Source organism: Neolamprologus brichardi, chromosome 14 (genome assembly GCF_056152115.1).
Source record: "Neolamprologus brichardi isolate AB-2024 chromosome 14, ASM5615211v1, whole genome shotgun sequence".
Classification (NCBI taxonomy): Eukaryota; Metazoa; Chordata; class Actinopteri; order Cichliformes; family Cichlidae; genus Neolamprologus; species Neolamprologus brichardi.
In genome coordinates this window covers 41,312,839-41,322,040 of record NC_142117.1, presented here as the reverse complement: position 1 = coordinate 41,322,040, position 9,202 = coordinate 41,312,839, and the positions used below count along the sequence as shown (strand labels likewise).

The following is a 9,202-nucleotide window of genomic DNA, read 5'->3' as shown; positions in this document are numbered from 1 at the left end:
GGACCTGACTTCCCTAAAGGGACCCCACATGACTCCACTCACTCACCTCTGGCAAGCAGAGTGTGTGATTCAGTTGAAACAGCCCTCATGTCAGCTCTGCTGGGCACACTGGGCTGTCAGGTGTCCCTGTCCCTTTTTGCCTGGGCTCCAACAGACTTGAGAATCACCCCTGCAGGTTACATAGGAAATATATAAAACCTTTTCTGCTTCAGCAGAGGATCTTTGTCTCACTGTTTATCACTACTACTGTAACTCGTGTTTTCTGAGAGGTTGCCATCAGTCTGTGAGCTGTACATCTGGACTGCACAGCAGTGGAAAGATCTCGTCCACTGTCACTGAAGTAGTTCTGTGTTATCTTAACTGAAATACCTCTTCTGTTTCAAAATACATTTCTAATAAAATCATTTTTAACATCCATGAATGCAGATTATGACTGTAAAAGGAGAAACAACATTAGTGTTCCCATGTTCTTGTTATGGTGCGACTGGATGGCCTTTGAACCCTGGGGCATATACTACGAAGTGATTTCAGCATGCCCAGGTTTTCTTTCCATCATCTGGATTCACTTACACTAACAATCGTGATCAGGATCCAGGGTTTCTCATGCACCTTCACAAGGAAAGGGAGGTGTTGGCAGCATCTGACCAATCAAAAAAAGGGAAATTCACAGATAATATGACTTGTCTTGATGCCTAAAATGTTTTTATGCTTGATTCAATTTAGCTGTTAAGTGTCTTTTACTCTGCTGGTGCCGGTTAGGTTCCAGATTAGAGATCAGCAGGTATGAAATCACGACGTACTGACCAATCACTTCTCCAGAAAATAGTGTCACTATTCCTGGAAGATCCCTTTGACTTCTGTTGGGGGGGAAGAGAGGGTCTAAAGTTTCATTTTTGTCTAATGTAGTGATGCGCGAATCATGAACGAATCGTTCAATACTCGAGAATCACTTTACTGACTCATGAATCATGATTCACAAGTCCAACTGACTCACTGACTCATCCCTGTTGCTGTTAGCAGCAATGTATCTAGCTTATAATTAAAATTGTGGAGAAAAACACAACATCCAGTATCTTAACAAAAACATTTCTGCTCTGAACTGGAAGAAAAAACCCTGAGTAGAAGCTCACATCAAGAAAATAGCTCCTCGGTTCACAGTAGCATCGCTCTGCTAACATGCTAACAGCACATTTGAGCTACTCACCCCCTCCCTTCCTGTGCTGAATCATAGAGCGAACGAATCACTCACTCACTCACCCCCTCCCTCCTGGCTCACAGCTTCTTCTTCTTCTTGGTTGGCAACCAATGTTAAGACGCATTACCGCCCCCTGGCTCACATTTCAGTGGACATTTAGATGAGAAAGTATATATTTAACACATTTAAGGAAAATACTAATAAAATAAAGATAAACAAAATAAATGTTTATTAAGCAATTTTGATAGGAAATTGCTGAATTTTAGAAATGTTTTTGCTCTTTTTTTGCTCTATAAAATAGTTTTTTTTTTAATCATTCATCTGAGCAGTAGGATTCACATGAAAAGAGAAACAAATTAAGTTTGAGTGAAAATGTACATTTTTTGCACACTCTGGTCAACTGACTCAGTGAATCAAATGACTCAAAAAACCGATTCACTTTGGTGAGTGACTCATTAAAACTCGATTCAGTAAAAAGAATCAAATTTACCATCACTAGTCTAATGTCTTTGTGTTTCACTAATGAGCATCAGTAAGAAAAAAACGTGTTCTTAGATGCAACTTTTTTCTGTTGTCAGCAAACAACCACACGATCTGCGTTAATTCACTAACAGAGATTTGCCGCGTGGCGTTAACGTCATTTTAACGAGATTAACGCTGACAGCACTAGTTTTAATATTTAATATATTTAAGGATTTAATTTTGAAATCTTTTTTTCATTTATGTATTTATTTTATTGTTATTTCACTTTCTTTGTCTGTTTATGGTTTTTTTTACTTTTATCTCAGTTTTTGTGATGGAAAGCACTTTGTTCAACCATGTTGGTTTTAACGTACTCTATAAATAAAGTTGGATTGGATTGGACTAATATGATGAAAGCGAGCCCAAGCCTGAAATCGACTCCTGATCTTTGATCCGTCCTCACCTGGTCGTGAACGTGATGGTCAGCCAGGTATCCAGTTTACCTTTGAGTGTCAGATTTAGGCAGATTTGATTGCTTCCGTTTCATAATGACAGATTTAAGTGAACTCCTCTGTCTCCATTCCCAGACTTCTACTTTTGAATAAACTTTCCTTTAACTTGCTCCGAGTGCTCTTTTGTCTGCATGGTGTAACTGTAGCCTGGCATGCTGAATAACCAGTGAGTGGACCTTCCAGAAATATGTGATTTTGGCTGTTGAAGTAGGTCAGTCACCTTTGAAGGGCTGAATATTTATGGAGTCATCAGTTGACGTTCGTTTGTGGAAGTCTGTTTTCACTCTGATAATAAAGAGGATTTATTTATTTCATTGACCAATAATAAAAAGACTGTTATTATATTTTTAACATTATATGATTATATTCACAGTGATGCTTTGAGGAAGACTGCACTGTTTGTCCCAGAATAATCAAACTGCCATGAAATACATTCACTAATTTACTATTTGGAACTAACACACTATTAGTACATCTCAGAGACACCTTCTTTCTCACACCAAGAGTAACAGATTACATCTCTTACTGTGTCCGACCAAACAACTGCTGTGGAAAGTCAGTTATTAGCAGTTTTTTAACTACACCCGTAAATGAACGTTTGACTGAATGCTGATAAGTGAATACTGAGAAGTTAGGAGGAAATGTTTTCAAATTTTCCTGCAGAGAATCTGATTAAAATGTTTTTTGTGAGCAAGAATCAGTTTGATCAGTGACCTTTTTTCAGCCAGAAACCTTTAAGGTCACACATCCGCTGTAATATTATAATTTGCTGTTCTTTTTTTTTAGTACACCTTTGTAGAAAAGAAAAACATCTGGATGTCCTGATGCCAGATGTTTTTCTTTCCAAGCTCCTTACAGTGGCTTGCAAAAGTGTTCGGCCCCCTTAAACTTTTCAGAGATTTTCAGAGACTTGCAGAGATTCACACGTTTTTTTTTGGCTAAGTCCACATAGAAATCTTTTTTACACACACACACACATTTTCTTTTTACACATACAAAAGTACAAGTACAAAATATTTATAACCACATTTTGAGCCCACAAAGCTGTACGTGAGCTCCACTGCAGTGGCTCGTGCACCGCTGCGTTCACGGCGTTTGCTGTAAATTATACAGCAGTGACATATGTATGTAAAATGTTTACTGAAGTTTGTGAAACAGTGTTTGTAAGGACTATAAGGTCCATAATTACTGAGGCAGTTAGACACACACACACACACACACACACACACACCCACACACACCCACACACACCCACACACACACACAGACACAGACACAGACACACACACACGCACACACACACACACACACACACCCACACACACACACACACACACACACACACTCCATTTTTATCTGTATCTAGCATTTCCGAGCAGCATGTCTTCATTATCTGTGTGTCTGCAAACACTCTGGTTTCAGTGGTTTCAGATCCATTTCTCTCTCACGTTGGTACAAATTAGTAAACACTTTTTATATTTCACTGTTTTTACACAAGTAAGCAGCACGTCTTTATCAAGATCAATAAGCTGCTCGCAAACAAGAGTTTTAGTCAAAGGTAATGTAGTAATAATTAAACATTTTAGTATTATTTGTTGACTCCATGTTCTGAGTGTTACATTTTGCCAACTTGTCTATTGGCGATAAAAAGTTAAAGTTAGACTGAAAGCGGGTTCAAGTGTCCAGTGTTCTTCATGTCATGATGTTGCAGTGCACTCACACAGAGGCTGTGGATGCTCCAACAGCACAACTGTGGTTTGTCACTGATATGTGAGACTTGAGTTTGTGCAGCTGAAAGCAGATGAAGAGGTAATTAAAAAATAAATAAGAATAAAACAAATTTATATTTTTATATCTATATATATGTGTGTGTGTATATATATATATAAATTAGTTTGTGTGCTGCAGCAGGCCCTGTACTGATGAGGTCCGCATGGTTCCCTCATTTAGATCCAGGCAGACTTTGAGGTCATAAGTCATGATGTGAGCTGTTAACTTTTGGATTAGCTTGTGTGTTATTGCACTGAACATCTCAAGAACTTCAATGTTCTTTTATTTATTTTCTTTTCTTTTCCTGTTTCATATGTTCGGCTATGCCCTCTCTGTTTTTGGTAATTCCATGCCGACAGAAACCCCCCAAAAAAACACGCATTAAGAGGCTCTAATGGCGGTGTCTCAATCGGCCCATGTCACCCTACTTGCAGCCCACATAATGACGTGGAGAAAAAAATTTTTTCAATTATTGTTCAAAAATTATTTAATATAAAAGCAACAGGCAGACCGTTCCAGGCATAGCCCTAAAGAATGTAGCCTCATGGGCAGTGTAGCCCAGCTGTAAGTAAGCTATTAAGACTCGACTGTACACCGTGTTCGTGTTTTCCTCTGAAACAATAAGTTCTGTTGGAGCAGCCTTTCAACGCCTCTCTCTGTCTCTGCTAGCAAAGTTGACCCAGACAACAAAGTAAAGCTAGTTTTCAGCTACGAGCCCGACACAGAACCCGACGTATTAGCCAGAGGTCCCTTTACTACGGTTCGGAGCCGCGGACCTGTTTTATATACGCGCGGAATAGTTTTAATACGAGATCGCTGCTAAAAGTGCAGCCTTACCTAATGTCCACCTACTGTTACTCATTTATATTAAGATTTAAAAATCTAGTTGGTGTTGGTGTGGTGAGTAGCCTACAGTAATAGTAACAAATCACACAGCATTAGTACATTTGTACTGGAACTGTTTGTATGTTATTTCTCCAGGCCCATAGGGGGCGCAGGTTTGCACAGTTTGCTTTCTTGAGCCAATTAGTCACTAGAAGAAGTGTGATAGGAAGTGTTTGCTCATGAGTGAAGCAAGACATGGGCTGAGTCCCGTTTCAGGGTCTGCACGCTTAAAGTACGCATTTCAAGTGCGGTTACGTCACCACCACGCGACGACGGCTGTCCCAAATCGAAGTGTACTCCAAATGCACCGTCGATTTCCCCAAATATCAAGCGTGGTCCGGTGCACGCTTCGTGGTCCCATATATCCCACAATGCATAGCGCGTGGCAGCCAGGCCAGTGCGTAATGATGTCAGCAGCTGCGGAGGAGGTTGAAACGGCGGCGGAGGACAGCAACTCCCGCAAATGTAAGATATGTGTGAAGGAGCGAAACAAATGCCAAGATGTAAAAGTTAATGGGAGGTTAATAGAAAATGTCATGGTGAATCATGTGACACCTGCCCGACCCACGTAACCGTAAATGCACAGACCCGCAAAGCTGTAAATCCTGTACTAGACCGAGGGCAGTATGAATAGACGTATCACCACAGTGCAATCAACTGTACTAATATGAACCTGCCTGTGCCGCAAACAGGAATGTGAACATATACCAGGCAGGAATGTAGCTGTGTACGCAGCACATTAAATATAAAATGCAAATGCATAGAATATAACATATACATATATTTGTTACAGTTATCACACCTGCCATGTCAAATATGTCAAAGGGGATATTCCAAAGCGCCCTGAGGCGACTTTTGTTGTGAGTCTGCCCCATCCAAACAAAACTGAATTGAATTGAATTAAAACAAAACATATGACAGAGAACCCAACCTAGGGCCTGATAAAGCAAATGTTCTGCCCCACTCAGTGCTGTCCCTGTCCCGCAATAAACAGTATTGCCTGACATTGCAGTGTGTATGTTCCACACATGCCAAAACAGAAGTGCATGATGGTGGGGAATGAAATCCAATGTCACGCTGCATTACAGGGACCAAGGAGCAGACGGCAGACCTTATACGACTCCGCCGTGACAATGAGCACCTGTTCACAGGTGCGAAACACTCTGCCGCAGTGGGTTGGAGGTATAGCAACAGTATGAGGTCTACAAGTATTGAGGCACAAGGGACAGTGAACCGTCTGCCCTGTGGTCCTAAGCCAGTACATCCTGCTGTGGATGCCATAAACGGAATGACCTGATATACATGTGCTCTCATATTTCGTTTGTCAGGGAGATCATGGAGAAGATGGACCTGGCGGGGAAAATCTCCCCTGTGCAGGCCAAACGTAAATGGGAGAACCTGAAAAGGAAATACAAGGTATGTACAGTGGTAGTGACAGATGTAACTCCACACGGAACACTGAAAAGTCACCTATGTAAACCTGCACTGTTGCTGTTGTTGCTAACTGCCACCTGTGATGTATCCTCCCCTCAGGAGTGCAAGTATCCAGCGACGGGTGAGGGTGCAAGTGGGAAGCCCACTGCCGCAACATGGCCCTGGTTTGATGCCATGGATGAGGTGCTAGGACAGAGGCCCTCCACCAGGCCACCTGTCCTAATCTCCTCCATCCAGGAGGACGCACCAGGGCCCAGTGCAGCAGTGGGCAACCCACTCTCACACCAGGAGGGGCAGGAGGATGAGGAGCCGCCTGAGGCACGGGTGGCGAAAAGGAGGAGGGACAGGGAGGATAAGCTAATTGCCCTAATAAAGGAGGACATGGCCCAGCAACGGCAAATGGAGGAACGGAGAGCCGAGAGGATGGACAGGCTGATAGGCGTCCTCGAAAAGCTGGTGCAGCAGAAAAAGGACTGAGACAGCCACTGTACATAGTTGAACTTTATTTATGCTGACACCCCAACCTTTGTTTTGTACAAACATGATTATTTCAGTGATTAGATTTCTGTTGATACAACGCAATGTACATAGTTGAACTTAATTTATGTTGTTGTTCCAACCTTTTTCTTTTTTTTTCCAACCACAAAATTATTTCAGTTATGTAAATAAAGACAGTGGGAACATCCCAACTGTGAGTGCATGTCTGTCACAAACTACATGACACAATTTCGGGGGGCCGGACCTATTGCACGTGCCAAATTGTGGAAATGAAAGCAGTGCAACGTATAACACAACATGATTGTGGGAAATGCACTACCCACTGCAGTCCAGGATAAACCTGAGTGTCCGAGCATGCACACACATCATCAACCAGGCCTGACATGTGCCTGTGCAGGGAGTCTTGGGCAGTGCTGCTTGGTCCGCTGGACCAGGACCACAGAGATGAGGGAGGTGCCACAGGTAAGACCCCCGGTTCATAGCCAGGTACTGAGTGGAGCATCCCACATAGGCGTCCCCAGATGTTGCTCAGGCATGCTCATTCCCACTGTCCACCGCAACATCCTCCACTTGGGTCTGCAGGGCTGGTGGAACCGACAGCTGCCATGTCACTAGATTGTAATCATGGTGGTGGGAAAAAGACATGGTGAAAACAAGCATGTTAAGACAGATCTGTCACGTGAAATCCCAGCACTGTGCAGATGCACCACTAAGGGATACTTGCCTGCTGACAATAATCGTGGTCCGGGGGTACCTCCTCCAGGGCAGACACCTCAGCAGATAGCTGGTCCCGCCAGTGTGCACCACTGACTGCCTCCACACCAGTCTCCCCCTCATCTTGGGCATCATCCTCGGGTTCCTCATCTGGAGCCACAATGTCACCAGCACCGATGCAGATGTTGTGCAGCACGGCACATGCTGTTATGACCTGCGACAGATGTTTAATCTTGTAAGTACAGTGTACATGCCAGGGTATGCACTACAGTTGCCATTATGATTGGACATACAACAATGATGCTCGTATTAGCGTGACATACATGTGGCACGAAGGTGTGGTGCACCTCCAGCGCTTGCAGGAAGATGACACGGAACCTTGTCTTCATCATTCCAAAGGCACGCTCTATGACAGAGCGTGCCCTGGAGTGATGTGCGTTAAAGCGCTGGGCTCCCACACCGTGGACTGGCCTCTTGTAGGGGGTGATGAGGGGGAGTGGATGTTGGAGACATGGGTACCCTCCATCTGCAAGGATGAAATGCCCTGGGGGAGGGTAACGGGCCTGTCGGTACAGTGGGCTGTGGCGGAGGACCCTGGAGTCATGCACTGATCCCGGCCAGCCCACATGTGTATCGACAAAGCGGCCCTGATGGTCACATACCGCCTGCAGGATTATGGACGGGTACAACTTCCTGTTCCTGTAGCACTGACCGTCAGGGCCGCTGGGGGGCTTGATGTGGACATGGCAGCAGTCAATTGCACCAGTAGCCTTCACAAAGGCCCTGTGGCCTGCCAGCTGTGCAAACCCATTGGACATGGCATCTAGGTCTTCTGGGGTCCGAGGGAGGTGGATGACCTGGTGGCGCGTGGCCACCACCACCTCTGTGACCCTGTGCACAATGCGGTGGACAGTGGAACGGGGTATTGCGAACACCCTGGACACGACCCTGTAGGCTGCTCCACTCGCCAGCCAGAAGAGGAACACAAGGGTCTCGATCGGGGCACCCCACCCATGTCTCCGTTCCTGGTTCAGTAGATTCAGCAGCGCTGTCACGGACTCCCTGCTGAGGCGGAAATCAGGTGTCCTCATTATTGAAGTATCTGTCCAGGACTGGGACACTCAGGTTAATCCTGCAGTACAGGGGTCTGGTCTGGTGAAAGTAAATACAGGACATGACAGACATTCTTTTATTCTGGTTATTGTTCTGATTGTTGCTGTTCTTGTTTTCGCAGGCAGTGGACACTGTGCTTGTGGTGACCCAACTATTAACCTCTGTATATTTTATCTATTTTATTTTATTGTTTACTGTATTTAATTTGTAACATATGTATACACACACACACACACACACACACACGTGGCATGCCTGTTTTGTATACACATCCAGTCATGCATACACTCTTATATTGTACATATATTTATTAGTCTCAGATTTAGCCATTCTTATATTTTGCTTGTTTTATGTTATTGTATTTTTGCACACCTCTGCGCTTGTGAAGCTCGCACACAGGGATTTCACTCGCATGTACTGTACCAGTGTACCTGCACATGTGTGCTGGCTGCGGGCGCACACAGTTCTGGGACTCACATCTACAGTCACATATATCAGGGTGTTACGCTAGTACACAGGTACACACGTCATATATCTCAGGGGGGAGGCATGTCGCTATGTATTTATCACTGTACCTGCACGTGGGTGTCCCGTAGTCGCAACAGGATCATTCGTCTGT

General features: G+C 44.1%; 1 protein-coding gene across 1 annotated transcript; it reads left to right on the top strand.

Moving 5' to 3' along the window:
* The first annotated feature begins 5,231 nt into the window (after nucleotides 1–5,231).
* Nucleotides 5,232–6,735, top strand: LOC148099749 (uncharacterized). Its single transcript, XM_087850529.1, has 4 exons — nucleotides 5,232–5,289; nucleotides 5,913–6,006; nucleotides 6,153–6,240; nucleotides 6,358–6,735. The coding sequence occupies exons 1-4, from the start codon at nucleotides 5,232–5,234 to the stop codon at nucleotides 6,733–6,735; spliced, it is 618 nt and encodes a 205-aa protein (XP_087706655.1).
* The last annotated feature ends 2,467 nt before the right edge of the window (nucleotides 6,736–9,202 follow it).